This window comes from Delphinapterus leucas, chromosome 1, assembly GCF_059928025.1.
Source record: "Delphinapterus leucas isolate spDelLeu-1000000601 "Yukka" chromosome 1, BTC_Dleu_Yukka2, whole genome shotgun sequence".
Taxonomy (NCBI): Eukaryota; Metazoa; Chordata; class Mammalia; order Artiodactyla; family Monodontidae; genus Delphinapterus; species Delphinapterus leucas.
The window spans coordinates 27,410,449-27,438,343 of record NC_143129.1 but is presented as its reverse complement, the minus strand read 5'-3'; the positions used below and the strand labels follow the sequence as shown (position 1 = coordinate 27,438,343).

General features: G+C 50.4%; 1 protein-coding gene across 6 annotated transcripts in view; it reads right to left on the bottom strand.

Moving 5' to 3' along the window:
- Nucleotides 1-27,895, bottom strand: part of CAPN2 (calpain 2) — a 61,258-nt gene that overhangs the window by 12,960 nt on the left and 20,403 nt on the right. For 2 of the 6 annotated variants that reach the window (XM_022579297.3, XM_030761747.2), the window contains 9 exons: nt 20,396-20,514; nt 19,736-19,869; nt 18,457-18,625; nt 17,191-17,274; nt 7,422-7,507; nt 6,440-6,514; nt 5,577-5,737; nt 2,928-3,097; nt 1,028-1,039 (listed from right to left, as the gene is read on the bottom strand). In XM_022579297.3, coding sequence (XP_022435005.1) covers nt 1,028-1,039; nt 2,928-3,097; nt 5,577-5,737; nt 6,440-6,514; nt 7,422-7,507; nt 17,191-17,274; nt 18,457-18,625; nt 19,736-19,869; nt 20,396-20,514 — 1,010 coding nt within the window. Of the gene's footprint in view, nt 1-1,027; nt 1,040-2,927; nt 3,098-5,576; nt 5,738-6,439; nt 6,515-7,421; nt 7,508-17,190; nt 17,275-18,456; nt 18,626-19,735; nt 19,870-20,395; nt 20,515-24,764; nt 24,948-27,895 lie in introns of all 6 variants that reach the window. The other 4 variants (XM_089917851.1, XM_089917899.1, XM_089917941.1 and 1 more) reach the window with 4 other exon arrangements.

Here is a 27,895-nt window from a genome sequence, read left to right as displayed (position 1 = left end):
AGCAAGAGGGAGTGGAGGGTGGAAAGGGCTCCAAGCACCGTCCTCTCCACTCATCGAGACAAGAGGCTCACGGCGACAACTCTGCATCATCTTAGATGAAAAGCTAACTTTCTACCCCAAACAGGAGCTCAGAGGCACACACAGCAGGGGACCCACCCGTCTTCAGATGCCCCATCTCTCCACTCGGACAGAGGTCCTCAGCCTTCCCCTTACGACTCAGGGGCATTAAAGTGCCCTCGGCCGGGATCCACTCAGTTCTGTGTGGTATAGACACACTGACGCAAGCAGCCAGGACCGCGGCGAGGAGGGGGCCCAGCTCTCAAATGTGGGGTGTCAGTCTGACCACGGCATCCACAAAGGCCCAGCACGCCACCAACTGCCCTGTCCTGTGTGTCGACTTGAATAACTGTGGCCTTTAAAAACACACACTGCGACTGTGTGTCTCACCAGCTCGGTTAAGCCTAACTGTGGGCCTACTAAGTGCTCTCACGTATCACAGCGCATCCCAATAGTCTGGCAAGGTGGATGGTTGACCAGTTTTACTGACAAAGAAACTGAAGTCCACAGAGGACAGGTTAATTGCTCAAGGTCACACAGCTTGCAAATGGCAGAGCTGGGAATGGGGTCCAGGCCTCTTTCTGTGCTCCCCCATCTTATAATACCACCGCAGGGCTCATCATTTCCCTTTAGGCCTGTTTTAAGAGCACTACAGGACTCCAAGAAGAGTCTCCTGCAGCCCCTGGACCATGGACCCTCCACCCGGAACTAAATGTGTGCAGCGGCTTTGCCAGGCCTGGGGAGACAGCACGCCCCGTGGCAACTGCCCCAGCTGCCTTACCCTGTGCTTAGACCCTGGGATCTAGGACCTGAGCAACCTCACTGCAGCCCAGTGGGGCTGGGGACTCATCCTTCATCGCCACCAGCTCCTGCCCAGGCTTCACAAGACCCCCGAGCCAGCAGTCTAAGCCTTTTCCTTGTTGGTGAACCTGAGCCCCCAGGGACAGCGGCTGACGTGAGCCAGACGTACCTCCTCTGGAATCTGCAAATAAAGGAGAACACGCTGAATTCAGACTCTGGAAAAGCTCCAGAAAGAAATGTCACCACTGAGATGGTCTCCTTTGCTAACCCCCTTTCTCTGTAGCTTTACCAATAGGAACTAAGTCAACCCAGTAATTATTTCCCAAGGAACGCAATATATTCCCACATTTTAAAAAAATCTTATGAGCCGGCAATAATGTACATGAGCCCTTAGCACCGTTCTTAACTTATAGAGCAAGAAACCGAGGCCTGGAGCTGTGAAGTGACCTGGCTGACCTGGCTGATGTCACCCAGCTGCCTGTAGCAAAGCCCACACCCCACCCTCGCCGCCAGAGAAAGCAGGGCTGGAGGAAGCAGCACAGGGACACAGCTGCCCCCCGGGGGCTGGGAGCCAGCAGGTGCTGGTTCTAAGCTGCTGCCGGCCACATCCATCTGTATTTCCTCAAGCAAGTCACTTCCCTTCTCTGGCCTCAGTTTCCTTATCTCTAAAACGGGATAGGTGCTTCTTGGCTCTGAAAGCCCATGGCTGGATTTCCAAGTCTGGGCTGTGTGTCACAATTCAGTCTGCATTTTTCTTGCAGCTATTCTGTCCTAGATCTGAAGTCCTCAGCTCCTACTTCAGAGACTGAGAAGCTTGGAATTATGTGCATTTTTATTTATTTTTTTTTTTGCGGTACGCGGGCCTCTCAGTTTTGGCCTCTCCCGTCGCGGAGCACAGGCTCCGGACGCGCAGGCTCAGCGGCCATGGCTCACGGGCCCAGCCGCTCCACGGCACGTGGGATCTTCCCGGACCAGGGCACGAACCTGTGTCCCCTGCATCGGCAGACAGACTCTCAACCACTGCGCCACCAGGGAAGCCCTTATGTGCATTTTTAGAAATGATGGTGCTTGCCCAGCTCCACCTGTTGGTGGGTGAGCAGGCAGATCGTCGCCCCACGGGCGGCAGCCGTGTTTCCCTGCTGGGTGAAGTGAGCAGACAGCCTTCTCCCCGACACTGTGTCTGACTCCTACGTGCTGTGCTGGGAACCCGGCTCTCAGGGTTCGGTGGGAGACCTGATGTGTAGTATTTGCTAATTTCCATGCTGTACATACTGCCCCCTCCCTGCCGTGGCTGTCTTCAGGCTGCCCACGTGACCTCACTGAATGTCGGGCTGGGAAGAGTGGGCTGGTTCCAGCACATCACTGCGGCCCGCCCATCACACCAAAGTGCACCCCACTTGAGCGGCTCTGAAGTCTTCCTTGCACCCCGCTTCTCCCACTGCTCACCCCAGGCCAGGAGCAGCTCTTCTCTGTGCGGGAGAAGGGAGAGGGGAGGGGACCGGGCCCAGCGTGTTGGGTCAGTTGGTTCGGAATGAAAGGACATGGGGGCAGTGAGAGCGCCTGTGTTGGGTGCAGGGCTCTAGCCGGCTGAGCCCTGGTGGGAGCAGAGGACCAACTGCTCCCCTGCCCCGAGCATGGGCTCTGCCCAGCGGGACGGGACCTGCTGGCTCAGTTCCTGCCCTCACAGTGGCTCCGGACATGGTCCAGCATACTCTGTCCTCACCTTACATCTGTTCTGTCCTTCGGAGATTGGTGGCCAGCCAGAGTGCCAGGCCTGGGGGAAGTGAGAAGGGACACGGAGCCCACTTGAAAGAGCGGGACTCCCCGGAAGCTGGCTGCAGGGGAAGGGGGGTGGGGGCTCCTGGTGACCCAGACCAATTGCAGGGACCTCCCTGCATGAGTCTCTTAGGACTGGCCCGGCCCATGGCTTTGCTTTTCCTTGGCCAAGCTCCCGGCCTGGGGTCCCATCTCCAGGTCTGTCTCTGGGGTTGGCCTTCGTCGCAGGGGCTGACATGAGCCAAGGTGGAAGGGAAGGAGGAGCCCCAGCCCTGTGGACACCCCTCCCATACCTCATAGATGCCAAAGCCAATGGTGTGCATGTCCTCGCCCATCTTCCTCTGCCGCCGCCGGTGCTTCTGGATGAGACCCACCAGGAAGGTGCAGCCATTCTCCCCGTCCTCCTGGTCTTCGTCCTCCTCCTCCAACTTGATCAGATACTGAGGGTTCATCCAGAAGGTATCTGTAGCCAGAAGGGGCGGGGTCAGTCACTCAGACCGCAGGAGTCCAGCGTGAACAGGCGCGCATGGGGGGACGAGGGGACGAGGCCGCGCTGGTCGCAGGGGTTGGAGGCTGCTGGGAGAGGGGTGAGGATGGGCGGGTGGGGGTATGGCAGGGCAGAGGAACCAGAGACCAGGGCTGGCTGGCAGCCCGTCCGGGTGGCAACAGGCCATGAGCAGTGGAGGGCTGGGGGTTTGTCTGAACCTCACGGGAACCTAAATTAGAAACTCCCCTTTGCAGTTCTCTCTCGCTCGCCCTCAGGCTGGCCGGGCTTGGGAGGCATCCTGGAACAGGGTGGTCAGAGCTGAGGCCCAGATCTCCTTTGGCTCAGCTGTGATATCTCCCCGTGGTATCTTCTCACCAGGCTCTAACTCGGGGGTCAGAGATGGCCCAGCTGGCCTGGCTGGGGGGACTTGGGGACTAGGTCTGCACCCCCATCAATGAACCTAGGGGCCAGGAACATCCTGTGCCCCATCTCAGCCTCTTGTTCTGTGTCCCCGTCCTCCTGGGCCTGTCCCCTTGCCCACTCCCATGGTGTCTCTGCCCTCCCAACTTTCAAAACCAACTTGCAGGAAGGAGCTGAGATTCATTCATTTTAAGGATAATTAATGTGATCTCCTTCCTTTACCTACTAACATTCTACTTGTGGAGATAAAGGTATCTAGTGTAGGGTTTGGCAACCTATGGCTCTATGGGCTGCTGGCTGCCTGTTTTTACAAGTAAAGTTTTATTAGAACACAGTCATCATATCTGTTCATTTAAGTATGGCTGCCTTCGGGCTACAGCAACAGTTGAATAGTTGCCATAGAGACTAGATGGCCCACAGAGCCAAAAGGGTCAACTATCTGGCCCTTAAGAGAGAGTCTGCCAACCCCTGATCTAGTGAGTAGGAGACATAGTCTTATCTGAGGCAGAGGACCATCCCAGCACCTCTGGAACTTGCTTGGTGGCTGCATACATGAGGTGAAGGATTAAAAGCACCAGAGTTGGGCTTCCCTGGTGGCGCAATGGATAAGATTCTGCCTGCCAATGCAGGGGACCCAGGTTTGATCCCTGGTCCGGGAAGATCCCACATGCCACAGAGCAACTAAGCCCGTGTGCCACAACTACTGAGCCTGTGCTCTAGAGCCACAATTACTGAAGCCCGCATGCCACAACTACTGAAGCCCGCGTGCCTAGAGCCCATGCTCCGCAACAAGAGAAGCCACCGCAATGAGAAGCCTGCGCACCGCAATGAAGAGTAGCCCCCGCTCGCCACAACTAGAAAAAGCCTGCACACAGCAACAAAGACCCAATGCAGCCAAAAAAAAAAAAAAAAAGCACCAGAGCTAGAGGCACCAATCTGCTAGTCCCAGTCTGACTACTTGCTCTGTGGCCCAGGTATGCCACTGAGAGCCTTGGTTTCCTCATCTGTAACAAGAGAATCAATATATGACCATGAATTGCCACTGCAGTACTTAAAGACTGACTCCACAGTCAGACTGCCCGGGTTCAAATCCCGGGCACAGTGAAGGCTGTGAGGCCTTGGGCAAGTCACTTAACCTCTCCAAGCCTCAGTCCCCTCATCTTAAAGATGGAGATGATTAATAAAGTGCCTGCCTCAGAAGGCTGTTGTGAGGATTAAATGGAGTAATATATTAATAAATCACTTAGCACAGTTCCTAGCACCCAATGTATGTTTCATAATTGGCAAATGTCATCATGATGGGACAATTTCTGAGTGGGAGAGGGCAGGGGAGGACTGGGCCATTGAGGCAGAAGGGTCAGGGGAATAAACAAAGGATAAACCAGGATAAACCTGCCCCCATCTGAGCAGGACCCCATCAACACCTGCTGAGTGAATTGGGCACAAGAGGATTGCCAGGCAACAACCAGGGTCTGGATGCACAGAGGTCCAGTGGGTGAGGTCCCCCTGCTGGGCTAGGCCGCGTGGGCTTCGTGTGGATAAAGTAGCCCATGGGGGCTTCCCTGGTGGCGCACTGGTTGAGAGTCCGCCTGCCGATGCAGGGGACACGGGTTCGTGCCCCGGTCCGGGAGGATCCCACATGCCGCAGAGCGGCTGGGCCCGTGAGCCATGGCCGCTGAGCCTGCGCGTCCGGAGCCTGTGCTCCACAACGGGAGAGGCCACAATAGTGAGAAGCCCGCGTACCGCAAAGAAACAAAAAAAAAAGTAGCCCATGGGTATGAAGTGGGATTAACGCTGCCTCAGTGGGCGAGGCCGTGGCATCAGGGAATCTAGGGCCCGGAGAGGAATCACAGAAACAGCACGTCTTGGGTTCTGCGTGGGCAGGGAGACAAGTGAGTGCAGAAGGCAAGGGGCTGAGGGGACAAGAAGGGTGTTGAGGTGGAGACTCAGGGAGAAGAGGCAGAGGGTCCTGGAGGGTAGGAGCGGCCAGGATGGGGTGCAGCACACCAGGGTGGGGCGGTGGCAGGGTGCTCACTCGGGTAGTTCCTGCAGCCGCCCGCGGTGGAGCCCCGCCTCCAGTTCCCATCCATCTTGGTGAGTTTCCACTTCTTGTAGGTGTCACTGGTCAGCGTGTCAGGGGTCAGGTTGCAGATCTCCAGGCGGGAATAGTGCCTCAGGAAGTCGTTGAAAGACATCCTGCAAAAGCAGGGACGCAGCACCCAGGTTGCCAGAGGACACACTGATAAGCCTGGACCTTCCACCCAAGGCCAGACTAGGACCCAGTCAGGGCCAGGCAGAGCTGCTAGGAGACAGCACCTCGGGGCCACATGGCCACCAGGTCTGCCACTGGAAGGCGCCAATTCTAGTCCTGGTGCTACCACCTTCTAGCCAGGTGACCTTCAGCAAGTTACTTAAGCCTCTGTGAAACTCAGAACTCTCATCTGTAAAAATGGGGGCCATGTGTATCAAATGAGACAAAATACGGCTGCTCATTTGGTAAAACGCCAGTACTGTGCAGACGTAGGTGGTCCCAGAGTAGCACAGACACAGCTGCGTGGGCCCCACTGCTACTCTCCAAGGGACCCATTTCTTGAGGCCTCGGGATGAATCTCTAGGAACTGGTTGGGAGAAAGGCCCATCTTCCCCCTCTTTTCTCTTGGGACCTGAACATGCCTGCAGGAATTCTTAGTCTTCTCTGCTGAGCTGCTCAGCTTTGAAACCCTACTGCTGAGATGGACAAACTGAAGAGGTTCAAGAATTGTTTTGTTCAAGGTCTTACAGTGAATTTAAAACAACAGCAAAACCAGGATCCCACGCCCCTGCTCCCTCAACACGATAATCTCACTCATTTTCTAGTAAAGATCAGACACCTCTTTCCCTAAAGCCTAAGAATCTTACCAGAATTCCCCATCTTCCTGCCGTCTGGTCAGCCTTTCCCTCTCCTCTGGGTCAATAGTGGTCCAGTTTGGGCAGCTGGAAAACCAAGCAATGGGAGAGGCATTAGAAACTAGTGTGGGACGATGACTTCTCCCCAAGATGCCCCAAAGATGAGGACCGGGGACATGCTCTCCCACCTGAGGGCTCAGACCCCAGTAAGGGAGGGAAGTAACACACAGGTGGCTGAGAGGTACAGGGCAGCAAGGTGAGAGGATATATTATCCTGGGAGATGGTAGCAAGGAAGATTCCAGAAGATGAACACAGCCCATCAGAGAGACATGAAGTAGCATCAGTGGCCCAAACTGAGATGGGCCTGTCAGCTCTTTTAAAGGGCGATTGGAAATTCGATGTAGGGGAGGGGCGCTCATCTTGGCCTCTGTGGCTGACCTGCAGCCCCTGGCAGGCATCTCTATGCCATGGCAGAGGCTGCCAGGGAAAAGGTGAAGAACTGTGGGTGCTGGGCTGTGGAGGGGCACGGGGAGACGGGAGCAGAGGAAGACCATGAGAGGGGCTCACAGAGTTCACCCCAGAGAGTCGTCTAACAGGCCTACCAGGAACCCTGGACATCAACAGAAGGACTTCTCTCTGGTCACAGGCACAAAGTTTACATCCTTGGGATAGAACGAGTGCTTAGGGGAGGAAGGGTGTATTTTTTCCCTGAAGATCCAATAGCAAGGTGACGCCGAGCTAGGGAAGGGAGGAACCATGAGGTGATGAAAGGATGAGCATCCCAGGAGCCCTGGGCCTTGTAAAGGCACCCAGACGGCTGGAGTGCACTGGTTAAGAGCCTAGAGGGCCACCAGCCCCAGGGGTCCCACTCGGGGTGGCCTGTGCTCTCGGGGATTTATTCTCAGCATGGCTACCATGCCCCCCCCTCCTCAGCTCCCCAGAGACCCCTGGAAAGAGTGCCCCCACGCCGGCTCCCGAACCTGCCCTACTCACTTGTCGTTCCACTGCCCGGTCCACTCCACCTCTCCCCAGGGATTCCGGATGCGGATCAGCTTCTGCAGGCTTCCTCTGCTTTCCACCTGCAGGAGGGGTGGGTGAAGGAGAGGAGAGAGATGTTGAGTTCAAGCCAGGCCTGGAGGTTCTCCGGCCCAAAGCCCCTTTTTCTCCATGAGCCAGGGGCAGGAGGCGTCAAGTCCATGTAATAAGGGGGATCGCAAAAGGGAGAGGGCCTTGACTCCCAGACCCTCGCTGCTGCTCGGCTTGGGCAGCTCCCAGGGTCTGGCCCTTGGAGGACCAGGGCTCTTTTTTTTTTTTTTTTTTTTTGCAGTACGCGGGCCTCTCACTGTTGTGGCCTCTCCCGTTGCGGAGCACAGGCTCCGGACACGCAGGCTCAGCAGCCATGGCTCACGGGCCCAGCCGCTCTGCGGCATGTGGGATCTTCCCGGCCCGGGGCACGAACCCGTGTCCCTTGCATCGGCAGGCAGACTCCCAACCACTGCGCCACCAGGGAAGCCGCAAGGACCAGGGCTCTTTAACCTCTATCCTGAGTCTGAGGCACAAATGTGCTTGTTCTAGACTCTGCATTGGCACGTCACCTCTGAACCTTAGTTTAACTAACTATAATAGCATGTACTTTTGTCACAGGAGCTCCATCAAATGAACACTGGTGATGACAAGCAAATGCAGTGCATGAATCTTGATTAAACCCTGGACTGGGGGCATTGAGGGTACTATAAAGGACATGTTGGAGCAACTGGGAAAATGTTTACATGGACTATATATTAGATCATGTTATTGAATTAATGTTTATTTCTTCAGCATGAAAATAGTACTGGGATTATGTAAGAGAGTGTCCTTATGGGTAGGAGATAAATGCTGAAGTATTCAGGAGTGAAGCGTCTGTTGTGACATCTGCAATTTACTTCCAAATGGCTCAGAAAGGAAGTACACATACATAGAGACAAAACAGATGTGGAAAATTTCAACCACTGTTGAATCTGGAAAAATAGCATTTGGATGTTTATTATACTATTCTGTCAACTTTTCTGTAGACTTGAAATTTTTCAAAATAAAAAGATATATGCGGGGGTGTTAAAAAAAAAAAAAAAGAGAGAGAGGGCACTGCACATGTCAGAAGACCTGGGATCTAGTCCGGGTTTTGTAATTAACAGTGGATGGTGGCTACCTAACAGTATTTATAGTATAAAAACAAACAGCAAAATCCAGGACAGCGACCTGCTTGGACAAAATGTGTCAGGTGCAGTCTGAGTGCTTTACATATATTAACTTGTTTGAATCACCTCAACAACCTGCAATGGATGTTATATTTTTTAATTAATTAATTAATCAATTTTTGGCTGCGTTGGGTCGTCGTTGCTGTGCGTGGGCTTTCTCTAGTTGCAGTGAGCGGGGGCTACTCTTCGTTGCAGTGCGTGGGCTTCTCATTGCAGTGGCTTCTCTTGTGGAGCACGGGCTCTAGGCATGCAGGCTTCAGTAGTTGTGGCACGTGGGCTCAGTGGTTGTGGCTCACGGGCTCTAGAGCGCAGGCTCAGTTGTTGTGACGCACGGGCTTAGTTGCTCCGCAGCATGTGGGATCTTCCCGGACCAGGGCTTGAACCGGTGTTCCCTGCACTGGCAGGTGGATTCTTAACCACTGCACCACCAGGGAAGTCCCTACAATGGATATTATTATTACTGTTTCTAATTTAAATTTGAGGAAACTAGGGGGCAGAAGAGAGCTTAAATAACTGCCCAAGGCCACACAGCTGGCAAGAGGGAGAGTCAGATTTGACCACTACAGTAATTGGGGCACCAATGCTTCTGTGAGATCAAATGTGAAAGCACTTTTTGTTTTTGTTTTTATGTTAGTTTCAGCTTCACAACAAAATGAATCAGTTATACATATATGTATGTTCCCATATCTCTTCCCACTTGCGTCTCCCTCCCTCCCACCCTCCCTATCCCACCCCTCCAGGCGGTCACAAAGCACCGAGCTGATCTCCCTGTGCTATGCGGCTGCTTCCCACTAGCTATCTACCTTACGTTTGGTAGTGTATATATGTCCATGCCACTCTCTCGCTTTGTCACAGTTTACCCTTCCCCCTCCCCATATCCTCAAGTCCATTCTCTAGTAAGTCTGTGTCTTTATTCCTGTTTCACCCCTAGGTTCTTCATGACATTTTTTTTTTCTTAAATTCCATATATATGTGTTAGCATGCGGTATTTGTCTTTCTCTTTCTGACTTACTTCACTCTGTATGACAGACTCTAGGTTTATCCAACTCATTACAAATAGCTCAATTTCGTTTCTTTTTTTGGTGAGTAATATTCCACTGTATATATGTGCCACATCTTCTTTATCCATTCATCCGATGATGGGTGCTTAGGTTGTTTCCATCTCCGGGCTATTGTAAATAGAGCTGCAATGAACATTTTGGTACATGACTCTTTTTGAATTATGGTTTTCTCAGGGTATATGCCCAGTAGTGGGATTGCTGGGTCATATGGTAGTTCTATTTGTAGTTTTTTAAGGAACCGCCGTACTGTTCTCCACAGTGGCTGTATCAATTTACATTCCCACCAACAGTGTAAGAGGGTTCCCTTTTCTCCACACCCTCTTCAGCATTTATTGTTTCTAGATTTTTTTTTTTTTTTTTTTTTTTTTTTGCGTTACGCGGGCCTCTCACTGTTGTGGCCTCTCCCGTTGCGGAGCACAGGCTCCAGACGCTCAGGCTCAGCGGCCATGGCTCACGGGCCCAGCCGCTCCGCGGCATGTGGGATCTTCCCGGACCGGGGCACGAACCCGTGTCCCCTGTATCGGCAGGCGGACTCTCAACCACTGCGCCACCAGGGAAGCCCGTTTCTAGATTTTTTGATGATGGCCATTCTGACTGGTGTGAGGTGATATCTCATTGTAGTTTTGATTTGCATTTCTCTAATGATTCGTGATGTTGAGCATTCTTTCATGTGTTTGTTGGCAGTCTGTATATCTTCTTTGGAGAAATGTCTATTTAGGTCTTCTGCCCATTTTTGGATTGGGTTGTTTGTTTTTTTGTTATTAAGCTGCATGAGCTGCTTATAAATTTTGGAGATTAATCCTTTGTCAGTTGCTTCATTTGCAAATATTTTCTCCCATTCTGAGGGTTGTCTTTTCGTCTTGTTTATGGTTTCCTTTGCTGCGCAAAAGCTTTTAAGTTTCATTAGGTCCCATTTGTTTATTTTTGTTTCTATTTCCATTTCTCTAGGAGGTGGGTCAAAAAGGACCTTGCTGTGATTTATGTCATAGAGTGTTCTGCCTATGTTTTCCTCTAAGAGTTTGATAGTTTCTGGCCTTACATTTAGGTCTTTAATCCACCGTGAGCTTATCTTTGTGCATGGTGTTAGGGAGTGATACAATCTCATACTTTTACATGTAGATGTCCAGTTTTCCCAGCACCACTTACTGAAAAGGCTGTCCTTTCTCCACTGTACATTCCTGCCTCCTTTATCAAAGATAAGGTGACCATATGTGCGTGGGTTTATCTCTGGGCTTTCTGTCCTGTTCCATTGATCTATATTTCTGTTTTTGTGCCCGTACCATACTGTCTTGATTACTGTAGCTTTGTAGTATAGTCTGAAGTCAGGAAGCCTGATTCTTCCAGCTCCGTTTTTCGTTCTCAAGATTGCTTTGGCTATTCGGGGTCTTTTGTGTTTCCATACGAATTGTGAAATTTTTTGTTCTAGTTCTGTGAAAAATGCCAGTGGTAGTTTGATAGGGATTGCATTGAATCTGTAGATTGCTTTGGGTAGTAGAGTCATTTTCACAATGTTGATTCTTCCAATCCAAGAACATGGTACATCTCTCCATCTATTTGTATCATCTTTAATTTCTTTCATCAGTGTCTTATAATTTTCTGCATACAGGTCTTTTGTCTCCTTAGGTAGGTTTATTCCTAGATATTTTATTCTTTTTGTTGCAATGGTAAATGGGAGTGTTTTCTTGATTTCACTTTCAGATTTTTCATCATTAGTGTATAGGAATGCCAGAGATTTCTGTGCATTAATTTTGTATCCTGCTACTTTACTAAATTCATTGATTAGCTCTAGTAATTTTCTGGTAGCATCTTTAGGATTCTCTATGTATAGTATCATGTCATCTGCAAACAGTGACAGCTTTACTTCTTCTTTTCCGATTTGGATTCCTTTTATTTCCTTTTCTTCTCTGATTGCTGGCTAAAACTTGCAAAACTATGTTGAATAAGAGTGGTGAGAGTGGGCAACCTTGTCTTGTTCCTGATCTTAGTGGAAATGCTTTCAGTTTTTCACCACTGAGGATGATGTTGGCTGTGGGTTTGTCATATATGGCCTTTATTATGTTGAGGAAAGTTCCCTCTATGCCTACTTTCTCCAGGGTTTTTATCATAAATGGGTGTTGAATTTTGTCAAAAGCTTTCTCTGCATCTATTGAGATGATCATATGGCTTTTCTCCTTCAATTTGTTAATATGGTGTATCACGTTGATTGATTTGCATATATTGAAGAATCCTTGCATTCCTGGAATAAACCCCACTTGATCATGGTGTATGATCCGTTTAATGTGCTGTTGGATTCTGTTTGCTAGCATTTTGTTGAGGATTTTTGCATCTATGTTCATCAGTGATACTGGCCTGTAGTTTTCTTTCTTTGTGACATCCTTGTCTGGTTTTGGTATCAGAGTGATGGTGGCCTCGTAGAATGAGTTGGGGAGTGTTCCTCCCTCTGCTATATTTTGGAAGAGTTTGAGAAGGATAGGTGATAGTTCTTCTCTAAATGTTTGATAGAATTCGCCTGTGAAGCCATCTGGTCCTGGGCTTTTGTTTGTTGGAAGATTTTTAATCACAGTTTCAATTTCAGTGCTTGTGATTGGTCTGTTCATATTTTCTATTTCTTCCTGATTCAGTCTTGGCAGGTTGTGCCTTTCTAAGAATTTGTCCATTTCATCCAGGTTGTCCATTTTATTGGCATAGAGTTGCTTGTAGTAATCTCTCATGATCTTTTGTATTTCTGCAATGTCAGTTGTTACTTCTCCTTTTTCATTTCTAATTCTATTGATTTGAGTCTTCTCCCTTTTTTTCTTGATGAGTCTGGCTAATGGTTTATCAATTTTGTTTATCTTCTCAAAGAACCACCTTTTAGTTTTATTGATCTTTGCTATCGTTTCCTTCATTTCTTTTTCATTTATTTCTGATCTGATTTTTATGATTTCTTTCCTTCTGCTAACTTTGGGGGTTTTTTGTTCTTCTTTCTCTAATTGCTTTAGGTGCAAGGTTAGGTTGTTTATTCGAGATGTTTCCTGTTTCTTAAGATAGGATTGTATTGCTATAAACTTCCCTCTTAGAACTGCTTTTGCTGCATCCCATAGATTTTGAGTTGTCGTGTCTCCATTGTCATTTGTTTCTAGGTATTTTTTGATTTCCTCTTTGATTTCTTCAGTGATCACTTCGTTATTAAGTAGTGTATTGTTTAGCCTCCATGTGTTTGTATTTTTTACAGATTATTTGCTGTAATTGATATCTAGTCTCATAGCGTTGTGGTTGGAAAAGATACTTGATACAATCTCAATTTTCTTAAATTTACCAAGGCTTGATTTGTGACCCAAGATATGATCTATCCTGGAGAATGTTCCATGAGCACTTGAGAAAAATGTGTATTCTGTTGTTTTTGGATGGAATGTCCTATAAATATCAATTAAGTCCATCTTGTTTAATGTATCATTTAAAGCTTGTGTTTCCTTATTTATTTTCATTTTGGATGATCTGTCCATTGGTGAAAGTGGGGTGTTAAAGTCCCCTACTATGAATGTGTTACTGTCGATTTCCCTTTTTATGGCTGTTAGTATTTGCCTTATGTATTGAGGTGCTCCTATGTTGGGTGCATAAATATTTACAATTGTTATATCTTCTTCTTGGATCGATCCCTTGATCATTATGTAGTGTCCTTCTTTGTCTCTTCTAATAGTCTTTATTTTAAAGTCTATTTTGTCTGATACGAGAATTGCTACTCCAGCTTTCTTTTGGTTTCCATTTGCATGAAATACCTTTTTCCATCCCCTTACTTTCAGTGTGTATGTGTCTCTAGGTCTGAAGTGGGTCTCTTGTACACAGCAAATATATGCGTCTTGTTTTTGTATCCATTCAGCCAATCTGTGTCTTTTGGTGGGAGCATTCAGTCCATTTACATTTAAGGTAATTATCGATATGTATGTTCCCATTCCCATTTTCTTGTTTTGGGTTCGTTATTGTAGGTCTTTTCCTTCTCTTGTGTTTCTTGCCTAGAGAAGTTCCTTTAGCAGTTGTTGTAAAACTGGTTTGGTGGTGCTGAACTCTCTCAGCTTTTGCTTGTCTGTAAAGGTTTTAATTTCTCCATCAAATCTGAATGAGATCCTTGCTGGGTAGAGTAATCTTGGTTGCAGGTTTTTCTCCTTCATCACTTTCAATATGTCCTGCCACTCGCTTCTGGCTTGCAGAGTTTCTGCTGAGAGATCAGCTGTTAACCTTATGGGGATTCCCTTGTGTGTTATTTGTTGTTTTTCCCTTGCTGCTTTTAATACATTTTCTTTGTATTTAATTTTTGATAGTTTGATTAATATGTGTCTTGGCATATTTCTCCTTGGATTTATCCTGTATGGGACTCTCTGTGCTTCCTGGACTTGATTAAGTATTTCCTTTCCCATATTAGGGAAGTTTTCAACTATAATCTCTTCAAATATTTTCTCAGTCCCTTTCTTTTTCTCTTCTTCTTCTGGAACCCCTATAATTCGAATGTTGGTGCGTTTAATGTTGTCCCAGAGGTCTCTGAGACTGTCCTCAGTTCTTCTCATTCTTTTTCTTTATTCTGCTCTGCAGTAGTTTTTTCCACTATTTTATCTTCCAGGTCACTTATCCCGTTCTTCTGCCTCAGTTATTCTGCTATTGATCCCATCTAGAGTATTTTTCATTTCATTTATTGTGTTGTTCAACATTGTTTGTTTCATCTTTAGTTCTTCTAGGTCCTTGTTAAATGTTTCTTGCATTTTGTCTATTCTATTTCCAAGATTTTGGCTTATCTTTACTATCATTATTCTAAATTCTTTTTCAGGTAGACTGCCTATTTCCTCTTCATTTGTTAGGTCTGGTGGGTTTTTATCTTGCTCCGTCATCTGCTGTGTGTTTTTCTGTCTTTTCATTTTGCTTATCTTACTGTGTTTGGGGTCTTCTTTTTGCAGGCTGAAGGTTCGTAGTTCCTGTTGTTTTTGGTGTCTGTCCCCAGTGGCTAAGGTTGGTTCAGTGGGTTGTGTAGGCTTCCTGGTGGAGGGTACTAGTGCCTGTGTTCTGGTGGATGAGGCTGGATCTTGTCTTTCTGGTGGGCAGGTCCACGTCTGGTGGTGTGTTTTGGGGTGTCTGTGGACTTATTATGATTTTGGGCAGCCTCTCTGCTAATGGGTGGAGTTGTGTTCCTGTCTTGCTAGTTGTTTGGCATAGGATGTCCAGCACTGTAGCTTGCTGGTCGTTGAGTGAAGCTGGGTGCTGCCGTTGAGATGGAGATCTCTGGGAGATTTTTGCTGTTTGATATTATGTGCAGCTGGGAGGCCTCTTGTGGAACAGTGTCCTGAAGTTGGCTCTCCCACCTCAGAGGTACAGCACTAACTCCCGGCTGCAGCACCAAGAGCCTTTCATCCACACAGCTCAGAAGAAAAGTGAGAAAAAGTAGAAAGAAAGAATTAGTAGAAGTAGAAAGAAAGAAAGGAGGGAGGGAGGGAGGGAGCAAGGAAGGAAGGAGGGAAGGAAGGAAAAAAAGAAAGAAGACAAAGTAAAATAAAATAAAGTAAGATAAAATATAATGAAGTTATTAAAATAAAAAAAAATTATTAAGAGGAAAAAACAAAACAAAACAAAAAAACGGATGGATAGAACCCGGAACAAATGGTGGAAGCAAAGCTATACAGACAAAATCTCACACAGAAGCATACACATACACACTCAGAAAAAGAGGAAAAAATCATAAATCTTGCTCTCAAAGTCCACCTCCTCAATTTGGGATGATTCGTTGTCTAAAGGAGGGAAGGAAGGAAAGAAAGAATGAAGATAAAGTAAAATAAGGTTATTAAAATAAAAAGTAATTATTAAGAAAAAAAATTGGACAGATAGAACCCTCGGACAAATGGTGGAAGCAAAGCTATACAGACAAAATCTCACACAGAAGCATACACATACACACAAAAAAGGAAAAGGGGAAAGAATAATAAATCTTGCTCTCAAAGACCACCTCCTTAATTTGGGATGATTCGTTGTCTATTCATGTATTCCACAGATGCAGGGTACATCAAGTTGATTGTGGAGCTTTAATCCGCTGCTTCTGTGGCTGCTGGGAGAGATTTCCCTTTCTCTTCTTTGTTCTCACAGCTCCCAGGGGCTCAGCTTTGGATTTGGACCCGCCTCTGCGTATAGGTCGCCGGAGGGCGTCTGTTCTTTGCTCAGACAGGACGGGGTTAAAGGAGCCGCTGATTCGGAGGCTCTGGCTCACTCAGGCCGGGGGGGGGGGCGGCACTGCGTGCGGGGCGGGCCTGCGGCGGCAGAGGCCACCGTGATGTTGCACCAGCCTGAGGCGCACTGTGCATTCTCCCGGGGAAGTTGTCCCTGGATCCCGGGACCCTGACAGTCGCGGGCTGCACAGGCTCCCCGGAAGGGGGTGTGGAGAGTGACCTGTGCTCGCACACAGGCTTCTTGGTGGCGGCAGCAGCAGCCTTAGCGTCTCATGCCCGTCTCTGGGGTCCGCACTTTTAGCCGCGGCTCGCGCCCATCTCTGGAGCTCCTTCAAGCGGCGTTCTTAATCCCCTCTCCTCGCGCACCAGGAAACAAAGAGGGAAGAAAAAGTCTCTTGCCTCTTCGGCAGGTCCAGACTTTTCCCCGGACTCCCTACCGGCTAGCCGTGGTGCACTAACGCCCTGCAGGCTGTGTTCACGCCCCCAACCCCAGTCCTCTCTCGGTGCTCCGACTGAAGCCCGAGCCTCAGCTCCCAGACCCGCCCGCCCCGGCGGGTGTGCAGACAAGCCTCTCGGCTGGTGAGTGCCGGTCGGCACCGATCCTCTGTGCGGGAATCTCCCCGCTTTGCCCTCCGCACCCCTGCTGCTGCGCTCTCCTCCACGGCTCCGAAGCTCCCCCGCTCCGCCACCCGCAGTCTCCACCCGCGAAGGGGCTTCCTAGCGTGTGGACACTTTTCCTCCTTCACAGCTCCCTCCCGCTGGTGCAGGCCCCGTCCCTATCCTTTTGTCTCTGTTTATTCTTTTTTCTTTTGCCCTACCCAGGTACGTGGGGGGTTTCTTGCCTTTTGGGGGGTCTGAGGTCTTCTGCCAGCATTCAGTGGGTGTTCTGTAGGAGTTGTTCCACATGTAGATGTATTTCTGGTGTATCTGTGGGGAGGAAGGTGATCTCCGCATCTTACTCTTCCGTCACCTTCCCGGAAGTCTCATGAAAGCACTTTGAAGAGGACGGAACACTACACAGATGCAGTGTTGTTGTATTATCTTACCTGGTCCAGAAGAGCGAGACAATTCTGGAACTCAGTGGCACAGAGGGCCTGGACCGATCCGTGGCCAGCAGAGGGCAGCACGCGGCCGGCAGGGGCTGGGGAGGGTCGGCCCATCCCCTTGGCCCTGAATTGCAGTGAGGACTGGGGAACACGGGCCCCACCCTCAGCAAGCAGCAAAAACTGCTTTTGCCATCGTGCAAACAAGAGAAAGACCCCCGAGAATGCCTGCCAGGCGTTACCTCCTCGGCGCCAGTGACCGAGTACGCGTGCCCCTTCACCAGCTTCTGGAAGGTGATGGCCTCCGAGTCTGCAGCACTGGTGATCTGGAAATGTGGGAGAATCAGTCCCAGGCCGGCCGCCGCATCCCGCCTCCTCCCTCCCTCCTTCTGTGGCTCAGGGCTCAGCAGGGCCTTGGCCCAGGTGGAGGGCTCCCGCTCCCGCCTGGAGGCCCTCCTACTACTTCTTTGAGGCGCTGCCCAGCTATTCACAACCAGAGAAGAGGCCGAGGGCAGCCCTCTGGGGGAGCGGAGCTTGCACCCATGTGTGTGCCCGGCGCAGTCACAAATTCCCGCAGGAAAGGGCACACCGTGGAGGGGACTCAGGACACACACCTGGATGGCATCGGCGGCCCAGGTGCGCTGAGTCCCCTGAAACTGCGAGGGCTGCCCTGCCCGCTGCAGGGTTTACACTAGGACAGCCGTTCGTTTCTGCCTGACTTCAGAATTGGCTTCTGTTCTACTAGAACTTCCCCAGTCATTCCTTCCCCATCTGTTCTGATGGAGGTTGTTATTTTTGTCTGGGTCAATGAGAAGGGCTGCGTCGGAGTAGAAAGGGTCTCTGCCATGCAAACATGGTTTGCAGAGAAAGTCTGAGAATCCCTCCCTAGAGTCAGAGATTTGGGCCCCCAGAGCCACACTTCTTACCCCTGTCCCCACAGGGACCAGAGCTAGGACAGGGCTCCGGTGCCGGGCACAGGCAAAGCCTGGAGGCTCCTTGGGGACAGGGGTTGTGCCCACCTCCCTTCCTCTGGCGACGTTCACCAGCAAGGGTGGCACGTGGGAATGGTTCCTTCCTGTGCCTTCTGAAGTCTTGCCACGGGCCCCTTAACCCTGTAGCAGTGGAGGGAAGGCTGCTGGGCTCCCTGGGGTCATAGGCCCCGCAGGTGGGGCAGAAGGTGTCTAGAATGGTCCTCCCTTGGGCCCAGCAGAGGGCAGGGGACTCTCAGGGAAGCTGTGGTCCGGGGTGGTGAGTCAAAGGAGGCTGAGGGTTGTAAGCAGGTGGGAGACGGAAAGGCTGGAGTCACCATCGCCCCAGCAGCTGTACCCCAGCCAGCCTGGTGGTTGCCTAGCCACCCCTGGGCTCCAGGTGATGTGCAATATGGTGGACAAAGGATGCGCCAACCGTGTGAGGAATGAGGGCAGTGGGTCTCTTTGGTCACTGTTGGCGGAGGCTCACTTCAGCTAGAGCAGTTGGGGGTGCAGCCAGGGAGGGAGGCCTGGACTTACATCGATAGAGCAGCCAAGGAGAGAGCCTTTCTGCAGAGCTTTCTGGATGATCCTGAACAGGTTGGGAGGGGCCTTCCTTAACTCATACCACTCGGCGATGCCTCCGGTGAAGTCCTCGAAGCCCTCAGTGGTGGCACCCCCGGAGAGTGCTTCGTAACACCCATTGATCCTGCAGGAAGGGGACAGATGCCGCTGCCACCTGGTGCTGACACTTCTGCTTCTCAAAGTGCCCCTCCCCCCACGCCTCTTTTGTTGGATGCTGCAGGGACCCCCTGTTCAGTCTTTCCTTGGTTTGTCTCCACCTCGGGGTGCCCACGAGGGCCAGTGACTGTCGCCAAAGCTACCACTGCCTGGTACTTTGTGAAGTTTTTGGAAAAATCTCACAGAACCTTAAGAGTTAGGAAGTACCTCGATGTTTATCTGGCCCAACCTCCTGTATTGATTCTTTTTACATCCTGGCAGGAAAGGGGAGGTCTGCTAAATTGGCTGTTTGGCATTTATAGCTTAAAAGAAAACAGTTGAGTAATGAAAGCAGCTTCCGTGTGCTGTGTTAGGAGGGGCTGGTCTCTCCCCATGGCGATGTTGGCGCCCTGTGGCTTCCCTAACTCTACTGTTAAACCATAAGACTTAGTAGCATCTCAGGCCCCAGATTCTCACAGCTGGGTGTGTGACTCCTGGCCCTCCTCCCTGGCAGGGGCTGGAAGGAACAGAAATCCTCCTGATGCCTGAGAGCCGGTCATTTTCCCGGGGGGAGCCCAGACAGCAGGGCCAGGACCCGGCCACTCTGGAGGGGGGCCGACGTGGGCGTCCCGCTGAGAACGGGCAGTGCTGAGCGCTGGACAATCTCGACTCCGGGCAGCCTGGGGGGGGCGGGGGCCCGGCTGGGAGGGCTAGGGGAAACCAGTTTTACTCAGCGTATTATGTATTGTGGGCAAGTCTGCATCATTTTCATACCTCTGCAATGGATAGTTTTGCCCACGGGCAGCAACTCTTTGCTGTATTTAGCTGACAAAAATGTAACATGACCTGCCAAGGAAGCAGAGGTCCTTCTCAAGGCCAGCACGATCAGTACCATGACTCGTTCCCGTGCATTTGGTTAAAAACGGCAAGAGCTGGGTGCGTTATCTCCTAGAATTGAGAGCCCGATCTTGTCCGAAGTAGTCCTTCTGTACAAGAGGACTTCTCTTCGGGACAGCCCTCGCCTAAGTCCCGTGTTGCTTCCCAGAATGCAGGGCAGCTGGGGGCAGGCTGCGGGGGGACGGGCACGGCAGGCACTTACTTGGCGTAGGCCTTCTCCAGTAGCGCGCTCCAGAACTCACTGCCCTCTTCCGAGTGCACGAAGAGCAGCTCCCCGTCCTTGGTGGGCAGCCTGTCGTCCACCACCACCTCCACCCATTCGCCATACTGCCAGAACTGCGGGAGGGGGAGGTGGCGGCAGTGTGCGGGGGGTCGTGAGCCTCAGCCGCAGCTGGCTCCTCCCTACCCGGCCCCTGGGCGCCGGTTCCCCAAGCCCATCGCATCCCCGAGGAGACGCTCCCCTCTAGCCCTCCTCCTGCAGTTACAGCCTCGCTGAGAAACGAGCGCAGAGGCACCTGCCCTTCCCTCCCAGGCCACACCTGCCCCTCCAGCACTCTGCCCTATGCCTTATGCTTTTCAAAATGCTATTTCTCCTTTACCGGCATAAAAGGAGAACAGCGAGCGGTACCTTAACATTTTGTCTCAGACCCCAAAGAGTCAACTTTCTTAAAGAAATGTGGGAATTACTTCCTGAGTGCCCTGCCCTACCGCCCTCCTCCACACTGCTGTCTTTACAGGGTCCCAGGGTGACGACAGGCCAGGCAGCTTCCTGATGTCTCTCAGTGTCCTTGCCTGGCCCCCAGCACCTGCTCCTAGCCCTCAGGACCTGCTCAGGAGAAGCTCGAGCCAACTCTTAAGTTACCTGGAAGTGGAAGATCCCCGCGTAGTTCTCCTGGAAGCTCTGGTCCAAGGGGACGACTCGGGCCAGGATTTCTTCATTCAAGGTGAGGGAGGCAATGGCTGCCAGCAGCCAGCAGTCCCCTGTGAACACGGTGTAAGGAGCTCTCATCAGAGAGGGCTCAGTGCCGGGAGGATGTGAAGCCTCTCGTGCCCACCTCTGGCACTTGAGGCCTAAGGCGAGCCCGGCACAGATGTTCCCCCCCGGTCCTCACGTGAGGGCTATGGAGGAGGGCTGGGGTGATGCCTTGAGGGAATGCTGAGGGAGAAATGTTTTTGCTGTGATAGTTGAGATGGGAGAATTCATTCCCTGAAGAACCCAGAACCCTGTGGTGTTGGACTGTGTCCTCACAGCCGGCTGTGGGCCTGGTCCACCGAAGGTGCATGGCGGCGATCATGTGTGGAGTGAGGACGCCAACTCAGCAGCTGAGGCTTCTGACAACACAGGGTTTAAAAGTGGGCGAGTTTGAGGGAGAGGAAGAAGACACCGGCACGCAGCCCCATGGACGCAAATGCAAGAGCCAGAATCTAAGAAGGCACCCTGGGCTACCTCCCTGAGGACGGGCGAGGAACACCTCTGGGCGGGTGTGTGGGTACCACACGTGGGAGTCAAAGATGGGGACAGTCAGATGGTCAGCTGTCTGGCAGCCTGGCCTCCCCTTAGCCTCGGTGCCCTCCTCTGTGACACGTTGAGTAACTGGGAGGTGTGATGAGAGCATGTGTGTAAAGCACACACCCATTTCAGGTGGTCAGAAGCAAGCTGGTGGCGGGGAGGGGTCATGTTTGCCACGAGATAAAAGGCCCGACTGATGGGGGCGTTCTGGGACGAGGATGAGGAAGTTTACTCCATTCTTTTTTTTTTTTTTTTTTTGGTACGTGGCCTCTTACTGCTGTGGCCTCTCCCGTTGTGGACCACAGGCTCCGGACACGCAGGCTCAGTGGCCATGGCTCACGGGCCCAGCCGCTCCGTGGCATGTGGGATCTTCCCGGACTGGGGCACGAACCCGTGTCCCCTGCATCGGCAGGCGGACTCTCAACCACTGCGCCACCAGGGAAGCCCAGTTTACTCCATTCTTAAGGAATGTGCACTTTCCTACAATTTCCCATGACAACAATAGGAAATAGCCTCAGATGAGTTTGATTTCCATGGCTGGGTTTATTTTTATTAATTGGCAGGTCTATTAAAAGTGTTACTGAAGGACTTCCCTGGTGGCGCAGTGGTTAAGAATCCACCTGCCAATGCAGGGGACACGGGTTCGAGCCCCGGTCTGGGAAGATCCCACATGCTGCGGAGCAACTAAGCCCATGCGCCACAACTACTGAGCCTGTGAGCCACAACTACTGGAGCCCATGCTCCACAACAAGAGAAGCCACCGCAATGAGAAGCCCGCGCACCGCAATGAAGAGTAGCCCCCGCTCGCCGCAACTAGAGAAAGCCCGTGCGCAGCAACGAAGACCCAACGCAGCCAAAAATAAATAAATGAAAATAAGTTAAAAAATATTTTTTTTAATGTCAACTCTTTTTAAAGAGTGTTACTGAAATTCACTGCAATCTTTGAATTCTGTGGACTAGTTGGTGTCCTGAGAGTTGCTGAACCGACTGACCTGCTAACACTTAGCAATGACGGGGGAACAGCTCTGAGGCCTCTAGGTGCTCAAGCCGGCCCTGTGGGAAGTGGAAGCACACCTCTCCCTAACCAGCCAGTCAGTAGCCAAAGGAAGTTAAATCCCTTTGCTCCTTAGGTTGGGCGGCCGCTGTGGGTTCACCGCAGTTTTCCACTCAGCGGCCATCTCTTCCCTCCTGGCGCCACCAGTGACCCTCCGGGAAGCAAGTCTCCCTGCCTGAGAGGTTTGGGTAGCGCTGGCCCTGCCCCCAGTTCCAGAGGTGGATCTTCAGTAAGCTGGGCTGCATGTTCTCTGGCTTCAGTGGTTCACTTGGGGAAGGTTCTGCAATCCAGCCAGAGCCAGGGAGGTGTGAGGAGACCACTCCTGAGGCTTCAGAGAGAGTGGACAGGTGCCCTCTTCTACTGCATTGGCTCTACAATGAGGGGCGGCCTACTGCTGAAGCCGTCTTGCAGCCAACTCAGAGGGAGAGGGGCTGAGAGCTGGAGAGAGAGAAACCATGTCCTGGTGTCATCACTTGAGTCCCTGTATCAAGCTGTACCTGAAGCCACACCTGCCTTGGACTTCTCAGTTCCAAGAACTGATCAAGTCCCTATTTCCTGACCCATTAGCCAGGGCTACCAGTTCCTGCCTCCTGACTGCTAGGGGAGCTTGGGCAATAGCCATTACTGACGAGGCCTTCCTATGTGCCAGCCACTGTTCTAGGAGCTGCAGGTTCATCATTTCATTTATCTCTCACAACAGCTCTATGAGGATGGTGCTATGACCATCTCCATGTTAAAAACTGAGAATGACAAGGCTTAGGAGGTTAAGTGCACTGCCAACAGTAAAACACTGCAAGGAAGAGTTTAAAAGGTGTGGTGTTTGTCAGATCTCAGAGACAACCTTTTGGGTCAACTAGATCTTTATATAAACCAAACTAGAGACACACTCTTTGACACAGTGAGAATAGGAGCTTGCAGAGAAACTTGGCAGTGAGGGTTTTAAGCACTGGCCCTGGGGAAGGAGCCCCCGGTTGGTGAGGATGGAAATCTATGTAGAGGAGCTTTTCCCGGCTTGATTCCATACGCTGCCTTGTAGGAACCAGACCGTCATTGAAACAGATGACATTCAGGCCTTTTCTGAGCACCCACCCCTCTCACTTAGACCTTATCATACTGTCTGCCCTGGAGGATGACTACACCAAGTGACAGCTGCTCTTTGAGTCATGAGATCCTCCTTTTCAATCTATTCCCTTTCCTCCAACTTCAGATCTTCTCCTGACTTTAGTCCTTCTTTGAGAACCTGGAGATGACTGTGATTCTTATTTTCCTTGAGGTTATTTGAGATTTTCTAGGAACCTTGGAAAATGACTTGGGTCTGTCAATACATGGAGGCAGACAGGCGTGTGGATAAAGTGGGCCCAAGTGTAGGAACTTCAGCGACATTTGTCCTGGAACCAGTTATTCCCATGGTTCCTGTAGCTCTTCTGTCAAATCCTCGGAAGAGCTGCCCAGTCTGTCTGACTCTGGGAGGGCCATTCTAATGCCCTCCTGGTTCTCTTTCCCTTGGTACCAAGAGTCGATGCCTTTACCTTGTGCATGTGTGTAGGCGTCACACGAGTGTGTGTCTGTAGGACCTGTCGGTTGCTTTTTAGTGTTGGAGGTCACGGCTGACTGTGCTGCTATTTGTGGGACAGTGACTGAATTCAGGTAGTGATGGCTTTTCCTTTTTTTTTTTTTTCTTCTTCTTTTTGTGGGTCATACATCTAGGTCAGTGCTGACCGTACATGTGTCTCAGATTACCGCTCACCACCAGACCTGGATGTTCTTGCGACATCCCAGAAATCAGTGGCCACGTTTCACGGCTCCCTGTTTTTTTCCTTCGTGTCCCAGAAGTATTTTTCCTGGTCCTCCTGGGAGGAGCAAGGCCTCATCTCCCCCTGCCCTTCAGAGAGGATTGCTTTCTTCATCCCTTCCTATTCCAATCTAACATGTTTCCTCTGAAAGGATTCATAATCCTAGAATGTCTCCTAGACCACAAAACTGTACCTTTTAGAGATTAAGTTACAAAAAAAAAAGGGAATTCCCTGGTAGTCCAGTGGTTAGGACTCTGCGCTTTCACTGCTGGGGTCCAGGTTCAATCCCTGGTCAGAGAATTAAGATCCCTCGAGCTGTACAGTGTGGCCAAACAAAAAAAAAAAAAGAGAGAGAGAGAGATTAAGTTACTTTCTTGAGGTCACAGGTCCTGGAAAGGGGGACCTGTGCAGGGACAGGAATCTAGACTCTTAACTTCTGGTCTGTGCTCCTTCCACCAGAAGGAATGAAAGAAATAACAAGTAGTTAACATTGTATATAATACTCTGCAATTTACAAAGAACACGGTCCACATTTTATTTGATCCTTACAGAAATCTTATGATTATCCTAATTATTATCACCTTTTTTGGACGAAGCTCAGGAGTCTGTGTTCTACACCGTTAGCAGGTCTTAACATGTAAATCCTCTGAATCCAAATCCTGGGTTTTGTTTAAAAACCATACCTTGCTGAAGATTTCCTTTGGTTAAGAGTATCTGATTCTTCTAACTAGGGAAAGACCCCACTTCTAACTAGGAAAATCCAACTGCAATTCAAATTTAAAACTAAGGGGTAACAAGTTGGCAGCTTCCTGAAATCCTATATTGTATCTTAATACCCCAATATCCTTGGCTCAGAAACATTAAAACATATTACCCGGGCTTCCCTGGTGGTGCAGTGGCTGGGAGTCCGCCTGCCAATACAGGGGACGCGGCTTCGTGCCCCAGTCCAGGAGAATCCCACATGCCGCGGAGCGGCTGGGCCCGTGAGCCATGGCTGCTGGGCCTGTGCGTCCGGAGCCTGCGCTCCGCAGCGGGAGGGGCCGCGGCAGTGAGAGGCCTGTGTACCGCAAAAAAGGAAAAAAAAAACAAAAACAAAACAAAAAACAAACAAAAAAACGTATCACCCATTCAGTGCAGTGCAATTCCTTACAGCAACAGGAGGATGGCCTGTCACTGCACAGCCAAGACCCTGGCACTAAGATCACAGCACAAGCAAGAAGAAACAAGAGTTAGATGCATTTTACAGTCAAAGGTTCAAAGTTTTTTTTATCAGGTCTCCAAATTCTGGAGTCGAGGGAGACTTAGAGCCACTTAGAAGAACATCTTGATTTCTAATAAGGTGGAAGCATTTGAAATCCTATTGTATTATTCTGATTTCTTAACTTTCTCCCTCACCCCATGCAGCAAAATATTTTTAACTAAGTTGGGAAGCTCCCTTATGTAGAGCCCATTTTTAAAGTTTATTTAATATCTGCTCATATAAGCTTTCTCAGTTACAAGATCTGAAGACAACGGTTATCGCAGTTTACACTCACGGAGACTTACTGCGTGCCAGGCCCTGTGCTAAAATGCTTTACATGCATTGCAAACAACAACAAAATGTTGCCTCTCATTCCAGGAAACAACAATGTTGCCGCCATCAAGCCATCAGCCACGGTAGCCACCCAAACAGTGCACCCTGAGGGGATTCAGGATGGAGAAAAACTGGTCCTAGACAGTTAAGATGCATACGATATCTAGGGAATAATTTCAATGAGTCCAGACTCCTGGATCCTCCCATACATAGAAAAACACTAGTCATTAACTTGAGATGTCTGTTTTCTTGTGATTAGCAGTAATCTTTTGATGTCCACTACGTGATTTTTTTCAGTAAAAACTCCTATATACCTTGCTCCTCCCTTACCTCTTTGGAACAGTCCCTCAGAGCCACCAGGGAGGCTGTCTCCCAGGCTATAGTCCCCAGATAGGTCCCCGAATAAAACGTAACTCGCAACTTTTAGGTTGTGCGTTTTTTTCAGTCGAAAGTATCATGAAGTTATCTCATTTCCTCGTCACAGAACAATTTGGGGTAGATGGGTACTATTACCACCTTCTGTAAGGAGACTGGGTGGCTCACCCCAAGATCCCAGCTAATGAGTGGCTGTCAGGTGTGCCTGAGCAAAGCACATGCTTTTAATGTATAATCTGAACAGTCTCCTTTACAAGTAGGTGTCAGTTTCTAATTCACCCAGTTCACAAAACATGGTCTTGGGGGCTTTTGTCCTTGAGAGGTGACTCCATTATGTTTCAGTGTTTGGGCTGCACCGTGTTTTCTCTCTAGCTTCCTGCTCGCTCCGCCTGGATGGCCACGTCCGCCTGAGGGTTTTCTCCCCACGTGGAAACCTGTTCTACACCCTCATTAGATGTAGCCTCACACAGTGCCACTCCTCTGGGCTGAGGGTTCTCCCTACCAAGGTCAGCATCTACTCTCCCTAAAATGATTTATGAAAACCCGTCTCCTCTGGGTAATCCCATGGTGATCTGCTTCTGTAGAGGTGACCTGGTTGGAGAAGTCACTGGAGTCTCCTCCTGGCACAGCCTGTTTGGGTCAGTCACATCCTGGTCTGGATAAAAACCAGGCCAGCTGGTACGGGCCAGGCAAGGCAACTCGTTGACCTCTGAGGCTCCAGACCACTTGTGGTGCAAACTGATTTGAGAGGGTGCCTGCCAGTGACCAAGGCCTCTCCTGGAATGTTGCCACGTGGATGGGGCTTGAAAAAGAAAGATCCGGTGTGTAGTTTTCTATGGGTGTTTAAATTATATATCTATAAGAGACTCTAGACTTTAGCAAGTATTTCTTCCTCGTGCTCACTTGTTTGTCTGTTTGGCTCTGCTCTCCAGTCACACGAGAAGATATTTTGGCAGGGGGGAGGGTGGCCGCCCAGACTGCTCAGGGGATGTGTCACTGAACAGTGCACCACGAAGCTCCTGCCTTCCCTTCCTGGTGGGTTTTCCAGTTGTTACATGATTTTAGCCTTCCTGCCCAGGTACAAAGTCCTTTTAGGAGGAGCAGAAGGAGGTGATAACCTTCTGATCTTTTTCTTTTTTTTGCGGTACACAGGCCTCTCACTGTTGCGGCCCCTCCCGTTGCGGAGCACAGGCTCCGGACACGCAGGCTCAGCGGCCATGGCTCACGGGCCAAGCCGCTCCGCGGCATGTGGGATCTTCCCGGACTGGGGCACGAACCCCTGTCCCCTGCATCGGCAGGCGGACTCTCAGCCACTGTGCCACCAGGGAAGCCCCTTCTGATCTTTATTTACTCCATTTATCTCAGAGCAGAAACAACTGTCTTGGGGGCCTGAGTGCTGGACTGTGTGAGCTGGAGGTGAGGATGGGTACCTTCCGGTTGCCTCCCCACATCCAGCCTACACCCTTTTCCATCCTGCCCTCTGCCCCAGAGCTGACCTCAGTGGATGAAACTGTGGGCTCCCGGGGCCTCTGGCTGCTGGGAGGGTTTGGCCAGCAGGAAGCCCTAAAGACCAGAGGGAGGGAGGAAAGTGAGATTAGTGTATTTCTTCCCTGGTTCCTTCTTTGTGAGCTTGGCTCAAGCTATGTCCCTTGGCTGCAGGCACTGTTCCTTCAAGGTGGCATCTGTACACGACCCAGTCCTAGAATCCTGACAACTGCCTCCGACTCACATCAGGGCTCTCTTCTGGGAGGGATGGTTATGCTTCCTCATTTGATTACAGAGGCTTCCAGCCACGCCGTTTATATCCAACAGTGTTCAAGACTTCTCTGGCTAGTGTGGTCTGTCCTCCACCGGCTGTTCACTCTTATAGCTAACTCCATCCTGGAGTGAGTTAGTCATCCATCCAGGACACCATCCTGCCTGGAGAGGCGTAGACAATCATTTACTCCATTTAAAAGGCGGCCCGCATTCTTGGCTAGAAAGATTCATCATAAAATTGGCACTTCCTCTTAAGTCAGTCTATAAATTTAATGCAATCCCAATAAAAATAGCAAGAG